General features: G+C 39.5%; 2 protein-coding genes across 9 annotated transcripts in view; one reads left to right on the top strand and one right to left on the bottom strand.

Moving 5' to 3' along the window:
* Positions 1–25,606, bottom strand: part of LOC126943010 (zinc finger protein 845) — a 223,377-nt gene that overhangs the window by 168,937 nt on the left and 28,834 nt on the right. The window lies entirely within an intron of this gene.
* Positions 144–25,520, top strand: ZNF677 (zinc finger protein 677). Of its 3 annotated transcripts, none has more exons than XM_050771345.1 (5): positions 144–271; positions 1,901–1,976; positions 3,473–3,543; positions 12,469–12,622; positions 21,340–25,520. In XM_050771345.1, the coding sequence occupies exons 3-5, from the start codon at positions 3,529–3,531 to the stop codon at positions 22,908–22,910; spliced, it is 1,740 nt and encodes a 579-aa protein (XP_050627302.1). In that variant the 5' UTR covers positions 144–271; positions 1,901–1,976; positions 3,473–3,528; the 3' UTR covers positions 22,911–25,520. The 3 variants fall into 3 exon arrangements, with proteins under 3 accessions (XP_050627302.1, XP_050627304.1, XP_050627303.1); XM_050771347.1 differs by lacking the exon at positions 21,340–25,520 and adding an exon at positions 14,056–17,635; XM_050771346.1 differs by lacking the exons at positions 144–271; positions 1,901–1,976; positions 3,473–3,543 and adding an exon at positions 3,553–3,901.

Raw genomic sequence — 25,606 nt, 5'->3', positions numbered from 1 at the left:
CGCGCCGAGGTGAGGTCTTGCAGTCCGACCCGTAGGCCCCGCCCCCGCCCCGCCATTGTCCCCGCCCACCGCCATTATCCCCGCCCATCCCGTCTTTGTCCCCGCCCATTCCCGCCATTTGCCCGCCCATTCCCGCCATTTGCCCACCTATCCCCACATTGGTCCGCGCCCTGCCCCTGCCCTTGCCCCTTGCGCCTCACCAGTGCACTCGCGTACGCGCAGGTTCCTGCCGACCCGGAAGCAGATCTCGCGGGGCTACTGTCACTCTCGGGTGAGTGAGTCTCCGTCTTTCGGGTTCAAGCCTGCGCCTTGCGGGCCCCAGGTTCCCACGCTCCGCTGTCGGGTTTTGGGGTCGCCCTGTAGGTTAAAACCCCGAACCTGCTCATTCCTCTCGCGGCGTGGCCCCTAGACGTTCCCAGTCCCGTAGCTTCCAGAGGGTCTGGAGGTCTGCGTCCATTTCGGATTAAAATCGTTCTGAAGTGGGTACTGGCCCGTACTTTTTTGCCTTCGGTCAGTGTGGCTACCGACCGCCCACCGCGTCGTTTCTCTGCTTAAAACTCTTCTCTGACTCCCTCTTCTCTCCTCCTGGTAAAGCCCTCATTCGGGGCGGATACACACCCTTCGCCCTCGTCCAGGGAGAACAGAGGGGAAGCAGAAATGGAGGAGAAAGAGGGAGAAATGCGCGAAATTAGAGAGCAATCAGAAAGAATAGCCGGGACTGAAAAAAAGGATGCTACCAAGATGAGGCCAAACACTGTCAGAGAAGGAGGGGAAGGGAAGCAAAATGAGCAGAAATGGACAGGGAAACGCCGAAATGGGAGAAAGAAAAGGAAAGAAACAGAAGGTGGGAGAGAGAGATTGACGGGGACCCAAATCCAAGTGAGTTTGGAGTTGATTTAATATGGAACATTAAGTTGTGAAGTACTGATGCATGGCTCTATAATTAATTTAAAATTTGTTTCACTGTTTATGCAGAAGAGAATGAACATTGCAAAACTAGGGTGTGAGGTTTCTGCGTTTTCTAATTATTGCATCTGAAGTAACCCTTATTCAGCCAGAGGGTTAACTGACTTAGCTCAGTTGATTCCAGGTTACCCTCTTCCCTTTCTCTCATCTTGAGGAGAGTCAAGAAATGGGAAGAAACTGTGACACCATATGCTGCTTTACCAACAGACATTAACAATATTATTCCCTCCTTTTTTGTGTGTGGCTTGTGTCATTTTCTAAATTTGATGTATATACAACTTGTCTTAAACGTAATTCCAGAATTTATTGGATTAAAAAAAATTTTTTCAAATTATTTTCTCTTAAATGTATCGTTCAGCTTATGAGTTTTAAATGCTTTGTTTTTCTTTTCTTTTCTTTTTTTTGAGACGTAGTGTCACTTTGTCGCCCAGGCTGGAGTGCAGTGGCTCGATCTCGGCTCACTGCAACCTCCGCCTCCAGGGTTCAAGCGATTCTCCTGCCTCAGCCTCCCGAGTGGCTGGGATTATAGGCACGCGCCACCATGCCTGGCGAATTTTTTGTATTTTTAGTAGAGATGGGATTTTCACCTTGTTATCCAGGCTAGTCTCGAACTCCTGACCTCGGGTGATCTGTCTCCGCCTCCTAAAGCTCTGGGGTTACAGGCGTGAGCCACCGCGCCTGGCCTAAATGCTTTCTACTTTTTATCATATATTGGAACTGTTCTTTTATGTCTTGTACCTGATTTCACAGTGTTTCACTCTAAGGGTGTTGATAATCTTTTAGCCCTTAAAATCTGGTTTAACCAGTTAGCTTAATGCAGTTGACCTTGAACAACACCAGTTTGAGCTATGCAGGTCCAACTATACAGGGGATTTTCTTCTACCCCTGTCACTCCTGAGACAGCAAAATGAACCCCTTCTCTTCTCCACTGCAGCCCACACAATATGACCTCGGTGGGGGGATGCGAGGAAGATGAAGAATTGTGATGATCCACTTCCTCTTAGTGAATGGTAAATATATTTTCCCTTCTTTATGATTTTCTTATTAACAGTATCATTTCTCTAACTTACTTTGTTGTAAGAATAAAGTATACAATACATGTAACATACAAAATATGTGTTTATCAATGGTTTATGTTTTCAGTAAGACTTCTGGTCAACAATGGGCTATCAGTAGTTAAGTTTTTGGGGAATCAAAAGTTGTACCTGAATTTTTGACTGGGGGCGGGGGGTGGTTAGTGCCCCTATCACTGGTGTTGGTCAAGGCTCAGCTCTATTCAGTTTCTTTACTCCCTTATGTCATCTGAAAGCCTCCCACTAAGTAGATGTTCCCCCAGGTCCCCTTTGTCCTTTCTCTGCAAGATGTTGAAGAATGGCCTGGATTGGTGTGGAATTTTGTTCCAACAGAGCCCATCTGTTCATAATGAAGAGATTACTCAGCACTAATCTCCACAGCTGACCCCCTTTCATGCTTTCCAAGAGTAATAGCTATTTGTAATTTCATATTTTTGAATATTTTTCTGGAAAAGAGGAATTAAATCCTTGGGATTGATTAAACCCATGGAATAGAAGCTTCTACTCAGGAATGTGAATGGTAATCTGGAAATAAGGATAAACCTTTCCTACTGCCCTATCCAGGCCACCATTTCAGAATTCATTTACAACTGAGTTCTGCTCACTCAACTCAGACCTTTTCCAGGTAACTTGGTGAAATGTCTCCTCTCTCTGAGGCTCAGTGTGCCCACCGGTAACATGGAGATGATGGGTATACCAGAAATTCTGAATCTGAGCCGATGGAACCCCTGAAATGATGTTCAGGATTGAGCATGTGTCTGCATGTGGCAATTTTTTGAGAGAGGGTGCCCAGTTACAGTTAGTCTTAAATGACTCTCAGACCTCCAAAAATGATGGAAACTACTAGGAAAGGGGTGGGGGCATAGGCTTAGAGATAGGAGAGCTGCTTCTCTCAGCTTTTTATACTTTCTCACTATCTCTGCATCAGGAGTAAGTCTTAATTTTATTATGGCATCTCCTGGCGTTAAATCCTTTTATGCTTTCCCTCTGCCTGTAGGACAAATATCTAAACTACGTAGTATGGCTACAGCAGGGATTTCTGGAGCTATGGTGGCTCTTCACCTGTTCCAATTTTAGGCTTTTATTATCCTGCATTGACTGACGGTCTTTGGATGCTGGCTACCCAGGGAGAGGCTGTGAACTTGGACATAGCAGTTTTTCTTGGCTGAGCATCAGGTGGACAGAGGACAATGCAATTGATACAGAATGTTGGGTTTCAGCAAGAAGGGAGAACTTTTTGAAGACATAGGTGGAATAACTCACTTCTTAGTCTCTGTTTAGTTTATTTTTTTCATGAGTTTATTTTCACTCTTGTTGCAGTTGAAAGCTAAGGACCATCTTATTTCTATATCAAGCCTCTTCCTGTGTCTGTGTGTGTAGAGGAAGGGCCTGTATTGATTTTAAGCATTAAACAACATATTTTTGACATACAGACTGATCTTACCTGAGAAAGAAACTCAGAGGAAGAGGAAAGAAAGAAGAGGAGGGAATGGCTCTTTCTCAGGTAAAAGTTATATTCTTGGTTGATTGTTTTGTCCTCTCCTTCCTGAAATGCCATATTTTGGACTTGCTAATTTTATCTGACTCTGAAGTGTCCTGACTAACATGTATATTCACACCCAGGGCTTTGCCTCAATTCCATCTCCACCTAGATTCCATCTCACTGTGACCCAGTAACATGGAACTTTGGAAAAGGCTCCATTTAGATGATTGTTCTGGGAAGGGTTTGATGCCTAGTCATGGATTGGATATGGGGGGCAGGCTCCATGGTGTCAGTGAGGTTGGGTGGTAGTGACTGTTTAGAGACTTCATTTGGATGCCCTTTCAGCTCTTTATAAACCAGGATTAAAGAAGCTGCATATGTAAGTGATATATTAATGTGCACAAATACCTGGAAAACTTTGGAAAAGTAGACTGATGGGGGAAACTTGCTTAGCTTGAGTTTATAATACGTTTGTAGCGAAACAATTGAGTCTGTGTTTCTGGCTGTAAAATATTAATTTGGAATAGAATGGGAAGTTCAGAAGTAGACATTGGGGATAGAGAAGGTAGTCTTTTTTCATAATTGGTTTTAAAATATTAAATCAACATAATTGTCTTAACAGCAGGAGGTTCTTTAAATTCTTCACAGTGCATCCATCTCATGAAGACTCTGCTGTTCATTTAGGAATTCTCATGCAGTGGGTGTTTAGATAAAAATGTCTATAATTTATTATTTTTCTTAATTTAACTTTAAGTCCAGGGGTAGGTTTGTTACATAGCTAAACTTGTGTCATGGGGGTTTGTTGTAAAGATTATTTCATCATCCAGATATTAAACCTAGTACCCATTAGTTATTTTTCCTGATCCTCTCCCGCCTCCCACCCTCCACCCATGATAGACCCCAGTGTGTGTTGTTTCCCTCTATGTGTCCATGTGTTCTCATCATTTAGCTCCCACTTGTGAGAACATGCACCATTTGGTTTTCTATTCCTGTGTTAGTTTGCTAAAGATAATGGGCTCCAGCTGTATCCATGTTCCTGCAGAAGACATCATCTCTTTTTTTTTTTTATGGCTACATAGTATTCCGTGGTGTATGTGTGTGTGTACCACATTTTCTTTATTCAGTCCACCATTGGTCGGCATTTAGGTTGATTCCACGTCTTTGCTGTTGTGAATAGTGCCACAGTGAACATGTGCACGTATGTGTATGTTCGTGCATGCATGATGGGATTGCTGGGTCGAATGGTAGTTCTGTTTTTAGATCTTTGAGGAATCACCACACCGTCTTCCAGGATGGTTGAACTAATTTACCCTCCCACCAACAGTGTGTAAGTGTTCCTTTTTCTCCACAACCTCACCAGCATCTGTTATTTTTTTGACTCATTAGTAATAACCAAAAGGGGCCAGGTGCAGTGGCTCACACCTGTAATCCCAGCACTTTGGGAGGCTGAGGCGGGTGGATCACCTGAGGTCAGGAGTTCAAGACCAGCCTGACCAACATGGTGAAACCCTGTCTCTACTAAAAATGCAAAATTAGCTGGGCATAGTGGCACATGCCTGTCATCCCAGCTACTCGAGAGGCTGCGGCTGGAGAATCACTTGAACCCGGGAGGTGGAGGTTGCAGTGAGCCAAGATTGTGCCATTGCACTTCATCCTAGGCAACAAGAGCAAAACTCCGTCTCAAAAAGATAATAATAATAATTAAAAAATAATAGCCAGCCGGGCACGGTGGCTCACGCCTGTAATCCCAGCACTTTGGGAGGCCAAGGCAGGTGGATCACGAGGTCAGGAGATCAAGACCATCCTAGCTAACATGGTGAAACCCCATCTCTACTAAAAATACAAAAAAATTAGTGGGGCATGGTGGCAGGCGCCTGTAGTCCCAGCTATTCGGGAGGCTGAGGCAGGAGAATGGTGTGAACCAGAGAGGCAGAAGTTGCAGTGAGCCGAGATCGCGCCACTGCACTCCAGCCTGGGTGACAGAGCGAGACTCCATCTCAAAAAAAAAAAAATAATAATAATAATAGCCAAAAGATGGCTATAATGTAGCTAAGACCTATGAGCAGAACTTCCTGTCATCAGAGAGGCAGGAGCAAATTCTGATTATACTACTTGTTGTTAAATACTACATTTCTTTTGTAGTAAGCATCACATGATATATATATATTTTATGATAGAATGTCACACAGTGATGCTTAGGGACTAAGGAGTAAAACATGTTGTCCAGTCCACCATCACTCACTGTCTCCATCAGGAACTATTGTTCATTCTCTTCAATGGAAGAAAAATCATAAAAATCATAACTTAATTTTAGAAAACGTTTAGTGAATATTTTGTTGTGATATTCTGTTTTGCAAATTTGTATATTTGTATACTGTATGTCTTCATTTCGTTTTTAGGCTGGTAAACAGAGATAACTTGAGTTTTTGCTTTCTCATTGGAGCATTCTCTTACTGAAGACACATACAGTTTTTCTCTGTTATAAAGAATCCGCATTGGCTGCTTGGGAGCAGGCCAACTGTACTACAGCTGTGTGAGGATTCCTCCAGGTTGGGCAATTTGAAGCATGATTACTGGCTTAATAATGATGTTTCTGAGGAAGTTCAGACACTGCACTTACTAAAAAATACTTTAAATCAACTATCTTAACCATGCTCAGACAGCTGAAGTAAACGGTGGACAAAGAACTAAAGGAAAGTAGGACAACAGTGTTTCAATGAGTATCAGTAAAGACATAGAAATTATTAAAAAGAAGTGAAATAGAAGTTTTGGAGCTGAAAAGTATAATATGAAAATTTCAGCTATAAAGTTTCAAGAGTAGATTGACAGAATACAGAATTAGCTAACTTAAACTTTAGGTTAATTGAAATTATTTAATCTGAGCAGAAGAAAGTGAAGAAAAATAAAATGTAAGAAAGCTTTGGGACACCATGAAGCATAGGCATGTATGCTTAATAAAAATTTTCGAAGAAAAAGAGAAAGCAAAAGGCAGAAAGAATATTTGAAGAAATAAGAACTGAAACCTCCGAAATATATAAAGAGCATGAATCTGTATACCTAGGAAACTCAGTGAACTTTAATTGTGATAAACTTATAGAGATCCAGAGCAATACACATAATCAAACTGTGGAAGGAAAAAGAATCATGGTAGTAGCAACACAGAAATGATTTGTCATGTACAGTGATCCTCAAAAAGATTAACAGCCAAATTCTCATCAGAAACTATGGAGGCTGGAAATTAGTGGAATGACATATTCAAAGTTTGAAAGGAAGAACTATCCAGCAGGAATTCAATATCAGGCAAATTATCCTTCAGAATTGACAGTGAAATTGAGATCCCCAGATAAACAAGAGCTGAGGGAGTTTGCATTAGTGGACTTACCTGCATGAAATCTTAAACAAAGTCTTTTAGGCTGAAATAAAAGGACACCAGCAGTACCTTAATGCCGTAAGAACAAATTAATACAGGTAAAATACCTACATAGGTATAAATATAAAAGCCAATATTACTGGTTTTTTAAAAACCTTTTTAATATGATTTAAAAGGCATGTATAAAACAATAATTGTAAATCTGTTACTGGCTATAAAATGCATAGAGAAGTAATTTTTGAGGGTATGAAGAGAACCAGCCAGAGCTGTATAGAAACAGAAGTTGTTATGCAATTGAAGCTAACTTAGCATCCATTGAAACTTAATTATTACCAGCTTCTGATGTAAATTTTAATCCCCAGGGCAACCATTAAGAAAATAGCAAAAATGTAAAGAAGGGAACCGAAATGATATACACACACAAACTTATACACACAAGGAAGGAAGTAAGGGAATAATTACAAAACAAAAAAGATAGGCATATAAAAAATAAGTAGCAAAATGGTAAAAGTAGTTCTTTTATCAGTAGTTACTTTTATCTGACTCTGAAGTGGATTAAATTCTCCATTAAAAGGCACTTATTGGAGGAATAATTTTTTAAAACTATGATTTCACTATATGATATTTATAAAAGACATCCTTTAGAGCTAAAGACACAAATAGTCTGGAAAGTATAATAAAGGGATGTGAAAAGGTATTTCATGCAAATATTAAACCTAGCTGGATAGCTATACAGATAGCAGACCAAATAAATTTTAAGTCAAAAATTGATAGGCCGGGCGTGGCGGCTCAAGCCTGTAATCCAAGCACTTTGGGAGGCCAAGGTGGGCGGATCACAAGGTCAGGAGATCAAGACCATCCTGGCTAACCTGGTGAAACCCTATCTCTACTAAAAAATACAAAAAACTAGCCGGGCGATGTGGCAGGTGCCTGTAGTCCCAGCTGCTAGGGAGGCTGAGGCAGGAGAATGGCGTGAACCCGGGAGGCGGAGCTTGCAGTGAGCTGAGATCCGGCCACTGCACTCCTGCCTGGGCGACAGAGCAAGACTCTGTCTCAAAAAAAAAAAAAAAAAAAAAAAAAAAAAAAAAAAAAAAATTGATATCAGAGATGTTGAAGGACGGTAAATATTGGGGTTAATCCATCAAGAACATGTAACCGCTATAAAAAATATGGATCAAATATCAAAGCCCCAAATATTTTGGAGCAAAAATTACAAGGAGATACAGTCCTACTATAATAAAGAATTCAATGCTCTCTTTTTAATAATGGATAGAACAACCATACAGAAGATCAGTAAGGAAATAAAGGGCTTGAACAACACTTTAAACCAAAATTATCTAACCCATGGAACACGGACTGCATGTGGCTCAGGATGGCTTTGAATGTGACACAACACAAATTTGTAAACTTTATTAAAACATGAGATTTTTTTGTATGTGTTTTCTTTTTTTTTTAAAGCTCATCAGCTGTCATTATTGTTAGTGTATTTTATGTGTGGCCCAAGACAATTCTTCTTCCAGTGTGGCCCAGGGAAGCCAAAAGATTGGACACCACTGCTGTAAACTACACTGAACAAGCATGGAAAGAAAACTGCACTCAGTAAAAACAGAATCTGTACTCTTCTCAAATGTACATAGAATATTCTCCAGGATAGACCACATGTCAGGCCACAGAACAAGTCTCAGTACAAAGCTAGAACTCATAAAACTGTGTTCTCACACCACAATCGAGTGAAATTGGAAATCAATAAAAGGAAAACTGAAAAACTCAGTTTTAAATGAATTTTAACTTCCTTATTGAGGTATGATTGACATAAAAAAGCTATACATATGTAATGTATACAATTTAATGAGTTTAGAGATAAGTATACACCTCTGACACCACCACTGCAATCTGTCATAAACATATCCAATGCCTCAAAAAGTTTTTTTCTGCCGTCTTTATTATTTCATATTTTTATAATACAACCTAAGAACTACTGTCTTAACAAATTTTTAAGTATACAATACAGAATTAACTATAAGCACTGTGTTATTCAGTAGATCTCTAGGACTTTTTCATCTTGCATAACTGGTACTAATTACTACCTCACCATTTCCCCACTCTGCACCTAGCAACCACCATTCTATTCTCTGTTTCTATGAGTTTTACTGTTTTCAGTTCCTCATGTAAGTGGAATCATGTATTTGTTCTCCGTGTGGCCTATTTCATTTATATAATATACTCCAGTTTCATTCAGGTAGTCTATGGCAAATAGCAGAATTTCCTTCTTTTTTAAGGCTGAGTAATATTCGTGTGTGTGTGTGCGCGCCACATTTTCTTTATCCAGTCATTCCTTGATGGACATTTAGACATGACTTGGCTATTAAGAATAAAGCTGCAATAAATATGGAAGTCCCTATCTCTCTTCAAGATCGTGATTTTAATTCTTTTGGGTATATATCCAGTAGTGGAATTACTAGATCATAGTCGTTTTACTTTTACTTTTACTTTTATTTTTATTTTTATTTTTTCCTGAGATGGAGTCTTCCTCTGTTGCCCAGGCTGAAATGCAGTGGCATGACCTCGGCTCACTGCAACCTCTGCCTCCCGGTTTCAAGCAATTTTCCTGCCTCAGCCTCCTGAGTAGCTGGGAGTACAGGCGCCCACCACCACACCCAGCTAAATTTTATGTTTTTAGTAGAGATGGGGTTTCACCATGTTGGCCAGGCTGGTCTTGAACTTCTGATCTCGTGATCCGCCCACCTCGGCCTCCCAAAATGCTGGGATTACAGGTGTGAGCTGGTGGCCTATTTTTAGTTTTTGAGGAACCTCCATACTGTTTCCATAGTGGCTGCACTAATTCATATTCTGACCAACATTGTACAACAGTTCCCTTTTCTCCACATCCTGGACATTGCTTGTCGATTTTTTTTTCTTTAATGGTCATCCTGATATATGTGAGATCATATTATGTTGTTGATTTGCATTTTCCTGGTGATTAGTGATATTGAGCACCTTTTCATATACCTAATGGCCATTTTTATGTTCTCTTTGGAAAAAATGTCTGTTCAGCTCTTTTGCCCATTTTTTATTGGGTAATTAGTTTTTTTGGCTCTTGAATTGTAGGAGTTCCTTACATTTTTTGGATATTAACCCCTTCTCAGATACATAGTTTGCAAATATTTTCCCATTCCATAAGTTGCCTTTTCGTTTTGTTGGTTGTTTCTTTTGGTGTGCACAAGTGTTTTGGTTTGATGTAGTCCCACTGGTCTATTTTTGCTTTTCTTGCCTGCGCTTTTGGTGTGATATCCAAGAAATCATTGGCAAGATAATGTCAAGAACATTTTCTCCTGTGTTTTCTTCTAGGAGTTTTACAATTTCAGGTAAAACTAAAGTCAATTTTGAGTTTATTTTTATTTATGGCATAAGATAAGCATCCAGTTTCATTCTTTTGCATTTGATGTACAGATTTCCTAGCACTATTTACTGAAGAGAGTGTCTTTTCTCCATTATGTATTCTTGACACACTTGTCAAAGATCAGTTGATTGTATATGTGTGAGTTTATTGCTGGCTTTGTATTCTAGTCCTTTTGTTTTGTGTCTGTTTCATGCCAGTACCATACTGTTTTGATTACCATACCTTTGTAATACACTTTGTTTTTTTTTTTTTTTTTTTTTTTTTTTTTTTTTTTTTTTTTTTTTTTTTTTTTTTGAGACGGAGTCTCGCTCTGTCGCCCAGGCTGGAGTGCAGTGGCGCGATCTCGGCTCACTGCAAGCTCCGCCTCCCGGGTTCACGCCATTCTCCTGCCTCAGCCTCCCGAGTAGCTGGGACTACAGGGGCCCACAACCGCGCCCGGCTAATTTTTTGTATTTTTAGTAGAGACGGGGTTTCACCGTGGTCTCGATCTCCTGACCTTGTGATCCGCCCGCCTCGGCCTCCCAAAGCGCTGGGATTACAGGCGTGAGCCACCGCGCCCGGCCTTGTAATACACTTTGAAATCAGGAAGTGTGATACTGCCAGCTTTGATATTCTCGCTTAAAATTGCTTTGGCTCTTTTGGGTCTTTATAGTTCTATATGATTTTTTTTTTTTTTTTTTGAGATGGAGTCTCACTGTGTGGCCCAGGCTAGAGTGCAGTGGCGCGATCTTGGCTCACTGCAAGCTCCGCCTCCCAGGTTCACACCATTCTCCTGCCTCAGCCTCCCAAGTAGCTGGGACTACAGGCGCCCACCACCACGCCTGGCTAATTTTTTGTATTTTTTTTTTTTTTTTTTTTTTTTTGAGACGGAGTCTTGCTCTGTCACCCAGGCTGGAGTGCAGTGGCCGGATCTCAGCTCACTGCAAGCTCCGCCTCCCGGGTTTACGCCATTCTCCTGCCTCAGCCTCCCGAGTAGCTGGGACTACAGGCGCCCGCCACCGCGCCCGGCTAGTTTTTTGTATTTTTAGTAGAGACGGGGTTTCACCGTGTTAGCCAGGATGGTCTCGATCTCCTGACCTCGTGATCCGCCCGCCTCGGCCTCCCAAAGTGCTGGGATTACAGGCTTGAGCCACCGCGCCCGGCCATAATTTTTTGTATTTTTTAATAGAGACGGGGTTTCACCGTGTTTTGCCAGGATGGTCTCGATCTCCTGACCTCGTGATCTGCCCGCCTTGGCCTCCCAAAGTGCTTGGATTACAGCGTGAGCCACCGCACCCGGCCATAGTTCTATATGAATTTTAGAATTATTTCTTATATTTTTGTAAAAAGTGCCACTGTGATTTTGATAGGTATTGCATTGACTCTGTAGATTGCTTTGAATAATATGGACATTTTCATAGTATTAATTTCCTAAGTTCTTGAACATAGAATATCTTTCCATTTATTTGTTTTGTCTGCTTTAATTTCCTTCATTAGTATTTTATAGTTTGCAGCATGCAAGTCATTTACCTGTTTGGTTAAGCTTATCTTATGTTAAAGTCACATGGGGAGTGACTGCTTAATGGGTACGGCATTTCTTTTGGAGATGATAAAAATGTTTTTGAACTAGACAGAGGTGGTGGTGTATAACTTTGTGAATGTACTAAATGCCACTGAATTATACTTTAAAATGGCTAATTTTTTTGTTTTATTTTGAGGTGAAGTCTTGCTCTGTCGCCCAGACTGGGGTGCAGTGGCATGATCACTGCTTACTGTAGTCTCCACCTCCCAGGCACAGGTGATCCTCCCACCTCAGCCTCCTGAGTAACGGGGACCACAGGCCCATGCCACTGTGCCCAGCTAATTTTTAAAAATTTTTTGGTAGAGATGGAGTCTCACTTTGTTGCCCAGACTGGTCTCAAACTCCTGAGCTCAAGAGGTCCTCCCGCCTCAGCCTCTCAAAGTGCTGAAATTACAGGTGTGAGCCACTGCACCCAGCCTAAAATAGCTAATTTTATGTTACGTGAATTTCATCTCAATTAAAATAAAATCAGGGATATATAAGTTGCTTACATTAACTCACATAAATCAGTCACATCACTCTGGCCAAGTGAATATTTACACCTCTTTTCTGTCATTTTGTGTGAAAATAAGAAATTTTCCTGTGTCCACTTGGTGAAGTGTGTTTTTATTTCAGGGACTGTTTACATTCAAGGATGTGGCCATAGAATTCTCTCAAGAGGAGTGGGAGTACCTGGACCCTGCCCAGAGGGCCTTGTACAGGGACGTGATGTTGGAGAACTACAGGAACCTGCTCTCTCTGGATGAGGATAATGTCCTTCCAGAAAACGGTAACCACTCTTGTACATCTTTACATTTTTCCTTGTGAGTCTCTTGGGAGCCCCCAATATGCTTGTCTGAATCTGATCCCTGTTCTGAAAGGGGAGATTGAAACTTTTTGATTCAGAGTGGAAATGCTTCATAATGTGGCATATAGACTTTAAACTTCCCCTTTCGTCAGAAGTTCTGCACGTAACCAGGTTTGATGAGTGGTGGTTCCAGAACATCAGTACTTACAAAACCTTATGGAAAACACTTTAAAGTATCTGGTATCATGGGTTTATCCCCGTGCCTTTGAGTCAGTAGTTTTTTCAGAGTCTGCATATTTAAAATAATCCCTAAGCATTCAGAAGAAAGCAGTTAGTTGACTGATTTATTAAATCGTTTTGGGAAATCGTTTTCCAGACCCATCTGTAATATCCTCTCTTCATAGCTGAACAAAGGGCTGGGAATGTATCCAGGAAAAGCACAACACACCATGTTCCTTTTTTCTTTATAAGTTGAAATCTTTCCTGAGCTGAATATTATCTTCATTTTTGGAGCATAGACTATGGAGAGTGAAGTGAAAATAGTGGAAAAGTCAGGTAGGTCGGAATATGAGCACAAATAAGCACTCGGATGGCCACAGAGTAAGCTACTCCATTGAGTATTGTTTGGGAAACTCTGCAAATGGGAAAGATCAGTGGGAAAACAAAAGTTTATTTCTTATGAGCTCTCAAATTAAAGTCCACACCCCCTCCCACTGTCCCCCAACACAGTTATTCAAATGTGTAAAATGTTGAACTCCAACTCTCCCATGATGCCCCAACTCATGCAGACACAAAAGCAAAGGTACTATCATGACCTGCAATATTCTGTTTGGCCCCTCTGATCATTTTGGTCTTTTGGTTTTGAGAGGGACCAAGATGGCTATTTTTAAGGACTGTCTTTTTGTGTATATAATTTCATCTGATATGTGGTTTTCAGTCTGTGCAGATCAGAGCTGGGGCCTTTGTAGCCCTGGCTCCAGAACCTATTCAGTTTCTATTCCCATTTCTTATACCTGCGAGAACTTTTCAGGAAAATGGGAAAACAATGGCTCCCCCCAGATGTATCTGGGGTTCCCTGAAATTTCAAAGACTGTCAGTCTCTCTACTTGTTCAAGCCCCTTGGCCATTCCTTCAGTTCTGCTTTTGCCACATGTGTGTGTCTAAAGGAGAGGCTTTTCAGATTGTTACTCAGCAGTAATATAAAGTGGACCTCAAGCAAACTCCAGCAGACCTGCAGCTGAGGGTCCTGACTGTTAGAAGGAAAACTAACAAACAGAAAGGACACCCACACCAAAACCCCATCAGTATGTCACCATCATCACAGATGAAAGGCAGATAAAACCATAAAGATGGGGAAAAAGCAGTGCAGAAAAGCTGGAAATTCAAAAAATCAGAGAGCATCTCCCCCTCCAAAGGAACGCAGCTCGTCGCCAGCAATGGAACAAAGTTGAACGGAGAGTGACTTTGACGAGTTGAGAGAAGAAGGCTTCAGTCGATCAAACTTCTCAGAGCTAAAGGAAGAACTACGTACCCGGCGCAAAGAAACTAAAAACCTTGAAGAAAGAATGGATGAATGGATAACTAGAGTAATCAATGCGGAGAAGACCATAAAAGAACTGATAAGAGATGAAAACCATGACACAAGAATTACGTGACAAATGCACAAACTTCAGTAACCGACTCGATCAACTGGAAGAAAGAGTATCAGTGATTGAAGATCAAATGAATGAAATGAAGCAAGAAGAGAAGTGTAGAGAAAAAAGAGTAAAAAGAAATGAACAAACCCTCCAAGAAATATGGGATTATGTGAAAAGACAAAATCTACATCTGATTGGTGTGCCTGAAAGTGAAGGGGGAAATGGAACCAAGTTGGAAAACACTCTGCAGGATATCATCCAGGAGAACTTCCCCAACCTAGTAAGGCAGGCCAACATTCAAATTCAGGAAATACAAAGAACGCCACAAAGATACTCCTCGAGAAGAGCAACTCCACGACACATAATTGTCAGATTCACCAAAGTTTAAATGAAGGAAAAAATGTTAAGGGCAGCCAGAGAGAAAGGTCGGGTTACCCACAAAGGAAAGCCCATCAGACTAACAGCAGATCTCTTGGCAGAAACCCTACAAGCCAGAGGAGAGTGGGGGCCAATATTCAACATACTTAAAACAATTTTCAACCCAGAGTTTCATATCCAGCCAAACTAAGCTTCATAAGTGAAGGAGAAATAAAATCCTTTACAGACAAGATAATGCTGAGATATTTTGTCACCACCAGGCCTGCCTTATAAGATCTTCTGAAGGAAGCACTAAACATGGAAAGGAACAACCAGTACCAGTCACTGCAAAAACATACCAAATTGTAAAGACCATCAACACTATGAAGAAACTGCATCAACTAATGAGCAAAATAACCAGCTAATATCATAATGACAGGATCAAGTTCACACATAACAATATTAACCTTAAATGTAAATGGACTAAATGGTCCAATTAAAAGACACAGACTGGCAGATTGGATAAAGAGTCAAGATCCATCAGTTTGCTGTATTCAGGAGACCCATCTCACATGCAGAGACACACATAGGCTCAAAATAAAGGGATGGAGGAAGATCTCCCAAGCAAATGGAAAACAAAAAAAAGCAGGGGTTGTAATCCTAGTCTCTGATAAAACAGACTTTAAACCATCAAAGATCAAAAGAGACAAAGAAGGCCATTACATAATGGTAAAGGGATCAATTCATCAGGAAGAACTAACTATCCTAAATATATATGCACCCAATACAGGAGCACCCAGATTCATAAAGCAAGTCCTTAGAGACTTACAAAGAGACTTAGACGCTCATACAATAATAATGGGAGACTTTAACACCCCACTGTCAACATTAGACAGATCAACGAGACAGAAAGTTAACAAGGATATCCAGGAATTGAACTCAACTCTGCACCAAGCAGACCTAATAGACATCTACAGAACTCTCCACCCCAAATCAACAGAATATACATTCTTCTCAGCACCACATCACACTTATTCCAAAATTGACCACATAGTTGGAAGTACAGCACTCCTCAGCAAATGTAAAAACAGAAATTATAACAAACTGTCTCTCAGACCACAGTGCAATCAAACTAGAACTCAGGACTAAGAAACTCAATCAAAACCGCTCAACTACATGGAAACTGAACAACCTGCTCCTGAATGACTACTGGGTACATAACGAAATGAAGGCAGAAATAAAGATGTTCTTTGAAACCAATGAGAACAAAGATAAAACATACCAGAATCCCTGGGACACAGTTAAAGCAGTGTGTAGAGGGAAATTTATAGCACTAAATGCCCACAAGAGAAAGCCAGAAAGATCTAAAATTGACACCCTAACATCACAATTAAAAGAACTAGAGAAGCAAGAGCAAACACATTCAAAAGCTAGCAGAAGGCAAGAAATAACTAAGATCAGAGCAGAACTGAAGGAGATAGAGACACAAAAAACCCTCCAAAAAATCAATGAATCCAGGAGCTTGTTTTTTGAAAAGATCAACAAAATTGATAGACCACTAGCAAGAATAATAAAGAAGAAAAGAGAGAAGAATCAAATAGATGCAATAAAAAATGATAAAGAGGATATCACCAAGACCCCACAGAAATACAAACTACCATCAGAGAATACTATAAACACCTCTACGCAAATAAACTAGAAAACCTAGAAGAAATGGATAATTTCCTGGACACTTACACTCTCCCAAGACTAAACCAGGAAGAAGTTGAATCCCTGAATAGACCAATAGCAGGCTCTGAAATTGAGGCAATAATTAATAGCCTACCAACCAAAAAAAGTCCAGGTCCAGACGGATTCACAGCCAAATTCTACCAGAGGTACAAGGAGGAGCTGGTACCATTCCTTCTGAAACTACTCCAATCAACAGAAAAAGAGGGAATCCTCCCTAACTCATTTTATGAGGCCAACATCATCCTGATACCAAAGCCTGGCAGAGACAAAACAAAAAAAGAGAATTTTAGACCAATATCCTTGATGAATATTGATGCAAAAATCCTCAATAGAATACTGGCAAACTGAATCAGCAGCACATCAAAAAGCTTATCCACCATCATCAAGTGGGCTTCATCCCTGGGATGCAAGGCTGGTTCAACATATGCAAATCAATAAACGTAATCCATCATATAAACAGAACCAAAGACAAAAACCATATGATTATCTCAATAGATGCAGAAAAGGCCTTTGACAAAATTCAACAGCCCTTCATGCTAAAAACTCTCAATAAATTCGGTATTGATGGAACATATCTCAAAATAATAAGAGCTGTTTATGACAAACCCGCAGCCAATATCACACTGAATGTGCAAGAACTGGAAGCATTCCCTTTGAAAACTGGCACAAGACAGGGATGCCCTCTCTCACCACTCCTATTCAACATAGTGTTGGAAGTTCTGGCTAGGGCAATCAGGCAAGAGAAAGAAATAAAAGGTATTCAGTTAGGAAAAGAAGAAGTTAAATTGTCCCTGTTTGCAGATGACATGATTGCATATTTAGAAAACCCCATCGTAGTTAGGAAAAGAAGAAGTTAAATTGTCCCTGTTTGCAGATGACATGATTGCATATTTAGAAAACCCCATCGTCTCAGCCCAAAATCTCCTTAAGCTGATAAGCAACTTCAGCAAAGTCTCAGGATACAAAATCAATGTGCAAAAATCACAAGCATTGTTATACATAAGTAACAGACAGAGAGCTAAATCATGAATGAATGGACTATTCACAATAGCTTCAAAGAGAATAGAATACCTAGGAATCCAACTTACAAGGGATGTAAAGGACCTCTTCAAGGAGAACTACAAACCACTGCTCAGTGAAATAAAAGAGGACATAAGCAAATGGAAGAACATACCATGCTTATGGATAGGAAGAATCAATATGAAAATGGCCATACTGCCCAAGGTAATTTATAGATTCAATGCCATCCCCATTAAGCTACCAATGACTTTCTTCAGCTTTAAAGTTCATATGGAACCAAAAAAGACTCCGCATTGCCGAGACAATCCTAAGCCAAAAGAACAAAGCTGGAGGCATCACGCTACCTGATTTCAAACTATACTACAAGGCTACAGTAACCAAAACAGCATGGTACTGGTACCAAAACAGAGATATAGACCAATGGAACAGAACAGAGCCCTCAGAAACAATACCACACATCTATAACCATCTGATCTTTGACAAAAACAAGAAACGGGGAAAAGGGTCCCTATTTAATAAATGGTTCTGGGAAAAATGGCTAACCATAAGTAGAAAGCTGAAACTGGATCCTTTCCTTACTCCTTATACGAAAATTAATTCAAGATGGATTAGAGACTTAAATGTTAGACCTAAAACCATAAAAACCCTAGAAGAAAACCTAGGTAATACCATTCAGGACATAGGCATGGGCAAGGACTTCATGTCTAAAACACCAAAAGCAACGGCAACAAAAGCCAAAATTGACAAATGGGATCTAATGAAACTAAAGAGCTTCTGCACAGCAAAAGAAACTACGATCAGAGTGAACAGGCAACCAACAGAATGGGAGAAAATTTTTGTAATCTACTCATCTGACAAAGGGCTAATATCCAGAACCTACAAAGAACTCAAACAAATTTACAAGAAAAAAACAGCCCCATCAAAAAGTGGGCAAAGGATATGAACAGACAATTCTCAGAAGAAGACATTTATGCAGCCAACAGACACATGAAAAAATGCTCATCATCACTCACCATCAGAGAAATGCAAATCAAAACCACAATGAGATACCATCTCACACCAGTTAGAATGGCAATCATTAAAAAATCAGGAAACAACAGGTGCTGGAGAGGATGTGGAGAAATAGGAACACTTTTACACTGTTGGTGGGACTGTAAACTAGTTCAACCATTGTGGAAAACAGTGTGGCAATTCCTCAAGGATCTGGAACTAGAAATACCATTTGACCCAGCCATCCCATTAATGGGTATATACCCAAAGGATTATAAATCATGCTGCTGTAAAGACACATGCACACATATGTTTATTGCAGCACTATTCACAATAGCAAAGACTTGGAATCAACCCAGATGTCCATCAGTGACAGACTGGATTAAGAAAATCTGGCACATATACACCATGGAATACTATGCAGCCATAAAAAAGGATGAGTTCGTGTCCTTTGTAAGGGCATGGATGCAGCTGGAAACCATTATTCTCAGCAAACTGTTGCAAGAACAGAAAACCAAACACCGCATGTTCTCACTCATAGGTGGGAATTGAACAATGAGATCACTTGGACACAGGAAGGGAAATATGCACCAGGGCCTATTGTGGGGAGGGGGGAGAGGGAAGGGATAGCATTAGGAGATATACCTAATGTAAATGATGAGTTAGTGGGTGCAGCACACCAACATGGCACATGTATACATATGTAACAAACCTGCACGTTGTGCACATGTACCCTAGTACTTAAAGTATTACAATAATAATAATTTAAAAAGAATCTGTGCTCTGTCTGTTCACCTCTCCCTCCCCCTGGCACCTGGCAACCACTGATCTCTTTACTGTCTCCACAGATTTGCCTTTTCCAGAATGTCATATAGTTGGAACCATATGGTATATGGCCTTGTCAGATTGGCTTCTTTCACTTAATAATGTGCATTTAAATTTCTTCCATGTCTTTTTATACCTTGATAGCTCATTTCTTTTTAGCACTGAATAACATCCCTTCATTGCACACACTGTGTAAAGAATGACTTTATACACTTCATTGCACACACTGTGTAAAGAATGCTTATACACAGGACAGCTTACGCAGGACAGCAACATGATCTGGTCACTGTCTAAACAACATGTGCAAGACAAGGTGACTCATGCTATCTGAGAGCAGTGGTGCTGTCACACTATGGGTGACACAGCTCAAGTCCCATATCTGCCTTGAAACATTGCTTCCTACATTCCTGGTACTTGCTGCGACTTATAATCTGTCCTGCCCTGGGTGGGCAGTGGTGCTTAATGCTATGAACATGGCATCTTAGGCTGCACAGGCAGGTTCAGATTCTGCCTCTCATACTTGTTTTCTGTGTGAGTGAGGGATAGATATGTAAACCTCTTCAGCCCTTTGTTGTGGTATGAAAAGGTGTAATAATTTGCCTCAAGAGGATTTAAATCAATTAATGCTGTTAGAGACCTTCATAACTTGCATAGCATTTAGTATGCTTTGAAAAGTTACCTTTATTAATAAGATATGTCAAGTGTCTGTCATGTTTCTTATGAGATTGACCTTTGCCTGCATTATCTTACATGTTTTATTTTTTGTAATTTTTTTCATATCAACATTTTCTCTGACGCTATATAATAAAATGTTAAAGCACATAGCTTTCATTATACATATATATATTTTTGGCCATAGAACTGGAAAACTAGATGACATTTCCTAGTCAGGGAGTTTCTCTGTATACTGCTATGATATAACTGCAGGCGTGAAATTATTTTAGACTCCCCTCCTAATTCTTCATCTTTATAATAATGTGCATTTACCTGAAGCTGATATTTCAAAATTTAGTGATTCTCAACATATTATTTTTCCTGTTGTGTGTTCCTTCTGTTTTTTCTGTAGGTCATAAGCAATAATTCTTTAGAATTTCACTGACAATTGTGTGTAATTGTGGTTATTAACTTGCCTGTTAGATTTTCACAGGTTACTAAAAAGTGTTTTGTTTTTTGTTTGTTTGTTTTTTTTGAGACAGAGTCTTGCTCTATTGCCCAGGCTGGAGTGCAGTGGCGCGATCTCGGCCCACTGCAAGCTCCGCCTCCTGGGTTCATGCCATTCTCCCGCCTCAGCCTCCCAAGTAGCTGGGACTACAGGCTCCTGCCACCACGCCCGGCTAATTTTTTGTATTTTTTTAGTAGAGACGGGGTTTCATCGTGTTAGCCAGGATGGTCTCTATCTCCTGACCTTGTGATCTGCCTGTCTTGGCCTCCCAAAGTGCTGGGATTACAGGCGTGAGCCACTGCGCCTGGCCTTTATTTGTTTTTATGATGATTTACAGATGATGGTTTTTCAGTATATATTATGCAATATAACCACCATGCACAAATTATGTTAATGCTACAAAATGCACATTCTACATGGGTATAGTAGTTTTATAACAAGTATTCATATTTGCAATTTGTAAATATTCAAAATTTTATTAAATTCTTCCTAATTTTTCCTTGCAGTGTTTTTTTGCAATTATGAATTGCCATTTTTAAATATTTTTATTAGATAAGTTTGAGCTGTGCCTTACCTTTTATTTGTGTATAATACTTATGTACTAAATAATGCATTACTATTTATTTATCTTCTAATATGAGACTACAATATAGCTATGCCAGTTTACGTGTTCCTTGGAGTGGTGGTGGAAAAATACCTCTTCTCTCAGGGTTTATGTGGATTTACATAGTATGAGTGTTTCAGCTATAGGGTATTTTAAACTGTGCTTAAAGTAATTTGTTGCACGTTTTGTTACTATGTTACTTTATTGAGGACAGCTTGTCCCTTTGTGTTCTTAAACGTTTAAAGATGATTGAGAAGCTTCATAACTCTGTTCGTTGTAAATCTTAGTTTTCTTGTAATATTATGTATTTTAATAAAATATTTACCTTGCAACTCTATTTGATGGAAAGCCTGTGGTTTTTTATCTCTTTCAGATATTTCTGTTGGATTTACAAGCAAGGGATTATCACCAAAGGAAAACAATAAAGAGGAATTATACCATCTGGTGATATTAGAAAGAAAGGAAAGCCATGGCATCAACAATTTTGACCTCAAGGAAGTCTGGGAAAATATGTCTAAGTTTGACAGCCTGTGGGACTATGATGCAAAAAATTACAAAGGAACACCTTTGACCTCTAACAAAAATCTCACTCCCAGAAAAGATCAACAACATAATAAATCCTCAATACATTTCTCTTTAAAGCAGAGTGTTTCTATAAGAGATAGTGCATACCAATATTTCATACATGACACGCCATTTATAAGGAATTTGTTAAAACTGAAAAATAACATAAGGTATGTTGGAAACAAATACGTGAAATGTTTTGAAAATAGAATTGGATTAAGCTTACAGGCACAGCTGACTGAACGACAGAGATTTCAAACTGGGGAGAAAATGTATGAATGTAATCCAGTTGAGAAGTCTATCAATAGTTCCTCAGTTTCACCACTTCCTCCTTGTGTCAAAAACATTTGTAATAAATATAGGAAGATTTTGAAATACCCTTTGTTACATACACAGTATGGGAGAACACACATTAGAGAAAAATCATACAAATGTAATGACTGTGGAAAGGCTTTTAGCAAAAGTTCGAACCTCACTAATCATCAGAGAATTCATTCTGGACAGAGACCTTACCAATGTAAGGAGTGTGGCAAAGCCTTTAACCAGTGTTCAAACCTCACTAGGCATCAGAGAGTCCATACAGGAGAGAAACCATATCAATGTAATATATGTGGCAAGGTCTGTAGTCAAAATTCAAATCTTGCAAGTCATCAGAGAATGCATACTGGAGAGAAACCTTACAAATGTAATGAATGTGGTAAGGCATTTATCCAGCGTTCACACCTTTGGGGTCATGAAAGAATTCATACTGGAGAGAAGCCTTACAAATGTAGTGAATGTGACAAAGCCTTTGCTGAGCGTTCCAGCCTTACCCAACATAAGAGAATCCATACTGGAGAGAAGCCTTACATATGTAATGAGTGTGGCAAAGCTTTTAAGCAGTGCTCACATCTCACTAGACATCAGAATATACATCCTGGAGAGAAACCACACAAATGTCATGTGTGTGGCAAGGCTTTTATCCAAAGTTCAAGTCTTGTGGAACATCAGAGAATTCACACTGGAGAAAAACCTTACAAATGTAATAAATGTGATAAAGCTTTTATCAAACGTTCACACCTTTGGGGTCATCAGAGAACTCATACTGGAGAGAAACCTTACAAATGTACTGAATGCGGCAAAGCCTTTACTGAACGTTCAAATCTTACTCAGCATAACAAAATCCATACTGGAGAGAAACCTTACAAATGTACTGAATGTGGCAAAGCTTTTACCCAATTTGCAAACCTTACTAGACATCAGAAAATACACATTGAAAAGAAACATTGTAAACATAATATACATGGTAATGCTTTATTCCAAAGTTCAAACCTTGGGGATCATCAAAAAATTTATAATACAGAAAAATGTATCAAATATAATGAGATAAAAATTAAATAAGTATTCAAGCTGTACTTAGCATCAGGGGTTCCACTGTGAAAAGAAACCATATAAAATGAAAATGTGGTAAAGCCTTTAGCTATGGCTTGTACCTTACTTGATACCAGAATATACATCTTTGAGATAAACTACACAAAGATAACGTGTATGGCAAGGCTTATCCAAAGTTCAACCTTGTGGAACTCACAGAATTCTTACTGTGGAGAAGCCTTACAAATATAATGAATGTGAACAGCTTTATAAAAATATTTACCCTATTATGGATATAACAGAATACATTCAGGATGGAAACCATACAAATGTGGCAAGTCCTTTAAGCAATGTTCTGACTTCAGAATACACCATTCATTTTGGAGAGAAACATTACAAATGAAGGTGATAAATTATTTTAAATTTCTCAATGGAAATTCATCCTTATACGAAAGCATTTTGTCATACAAAAATTCAGGATAGAGGGAACTAAGTCTTTATTCCTTCTTGAAGATTAAGTGATTGATGTTAAATTCACAGACAATTTTAAAAAGTCACAAACTCATAAGATGGTGTGTGTCAGAGGAGCAAGGACATCTGTGGAAAGATGTAACTCTTCAGTGTTAATTTTTTATTCAGTTATTTCATATTGTTTATTGATGAATTTACACCTTGAAATTTGAAATATGTTGATGTTAAATCTTCATGGCATGCTTTTCATTTATCATGTTTGTCTCAAGGAATGGATGTAAGATGGAAGGGACTACTTCCAAAGGTGTGGCTTATATATATTATTGAAACCAGGAAAAAGCAAGAACACTAATTTTTTTTTTTTTTTTTTTTTTTTTTTTTTTTTTTTGAGACAGAGTCTTGCTGTGTTGCTGGAGTGCAGTGGCACGATCTCAGCTCACTGCAACCTCTGCCTCCCGGGTTCAAGCGATTCTCCTGCCTCAGCCTCACGAGTAGCTGGGATTACAGGCATGTGCCATAATGCCTGGCTAGTTTTTTTTGTTTTGTTTTCTTTGTATTTTTAGTAGACATGGGGTTTTGCCATGTTGGTCAGGCTGATCTTGAATTCCTGACCTCAGGTGATCCATCCGCCTTGGCTCCCAAACTGCTGGGATTACAGGCGTGAGCCACTGTGCCCAGCCAAGAACACTAATATACAATATCCTATAAGAGCATGGGGGTTTGTGACAGAAGAGAGGTAAAACTATTGTCTAACATATGCTTTATGTGGTCAGGACCCCTTAGAATTGTTGATATGACTGGGGACCTTTGTCGATTATAGGAAAGATAGGTTACACTACAAGATGACCATGAAACAAGAAGAGTAGGACGGGACATTGAGAGATTTCATGGAAGTAAAATGGTCAGTCACTAGAGACTGCATATGTGGTAGAAAGAAATGGAGGGGGAATGATGATCACCTCTCTTTTGAAAGGTAGTAACTGTTGCATATCACAGATTATTGAACGTAGGTCTTCTTTTTGGAAACTGAAGAGAGAATGGTTACCATAGAGGACAGTCCAGCAAAAGAACCGGAGTAGAGTGTTCTTATAAGGGATTCACATTTGGCCCCTGAGATTGCATTTGATACTCTTTTATTTAGAATATATTATACTTCTCATGTCTTAGTAAAATATAATTATTTTTAGTAACGCTGAATAAATCATGTGCCTTCTGTCAACCCAAGCATATCCCACCTCATTGGGACACTTAAACACTATAATACATCATTAGACTCTCAAGGTTGAATGTCATCTATAACAATTTCTATCCATGTTATGTTCAAACAGTATACAATTTGAGAAATACATATTCATAATTTGCACTTGAAATATTTTCTCCACACTCTGCCCCAGGTGTCTTCTATGGCTGTAATGCAAATGCCATGCCATAGTGGTACAATATCAGACCCCCTGAAACCTGCCTTCCCATTCATGAATGTGCACTGTGCGTTCATATTTCTACATGCCTTTTTTTTACATAACTTTCTGCATGCCTTTGCAAGAATGGCTTGTACCTTCTTTTACATGAGAGGAAAATACAAATGTAAGCATATGAAAATTATTAGTAAATAAAATTTCTGAAATAATAACACAACTTCTTTTTTTGTACTTGGAGCACTGCACGAAATAATTTGAAAAAAATCAGTGTTCATGAGTTTCCTCTTAATAATGAACATAGACAATGGAATTTTTAAAAAAAATAAACTAGAAACCTCATGTATTTAACATTTTTTTTTACTGATTTGCACTTGTCACCACTCCACTAGAACAGGAGGGAACCCCATGCAAAGTTTGGTTTAGATTTCAGGATCGGTGCTACTCTACATCAAAGTATTATAAGAATGTTTATTTCAAAAGGCTTTCTGGAGAGAACAGGGTAGACTTCCCAAGCTGGTGGCTAGAGAAGGCAGTGAAAGATAACTGACTTGGGGTGTTATGATGTTTATCTGGTAGGGCTGGAGTGAGTACTCATCTGTGGTTTAAATATCCCACTAGCCCCCTGGGCATGGAGGCTGACATCTGTAATGTCAGCACTTTGAGAGGCCCAGGCGAGAGGTTTGCTTGAGCCCAGGAATTTGAGACTAGCATAGGCAACATGGCAAGACCCTGTCTCTACAAAATTTAAAAATTAGTTGGGCATGGTGGCACATTTCTATAGTCCCAGCTACTCAGGAGGCTGAAGCAGGAGAATTCATTGAGCTCAGGAGTTGGAGG

The sequence above is a fragment of the Macaca thibetana genome, chromosome 19, assembly GCF_024542745.1.
Source record: "Macaca thibetana thibetana isolate TM-01 chromosome 19, ASM2454274v1, whole genome shotgun sequence".
NCBI lineage: Eukaryota > Metazoa > Chordata > Mammalia > Primates > Cercopithecidae > Macaca > Macaca thibetana.
The sequence above is the reverse complement of the archived record's forward strand: the minus strand, read 5'-3'. Positions and strand labels throughout refer to the sequence as shown.

Coding starts and splice junctions, on each gene's coding strand:
- ZNF677 (XM_050771345.1), top strand. Junction 12,623..21,339: donor TAATGTCCTTCCAGAAAACG/GTAACCACTCTT, acceptor TATCTCTTTCAG/ATATTTCTGTTGGATTTACA.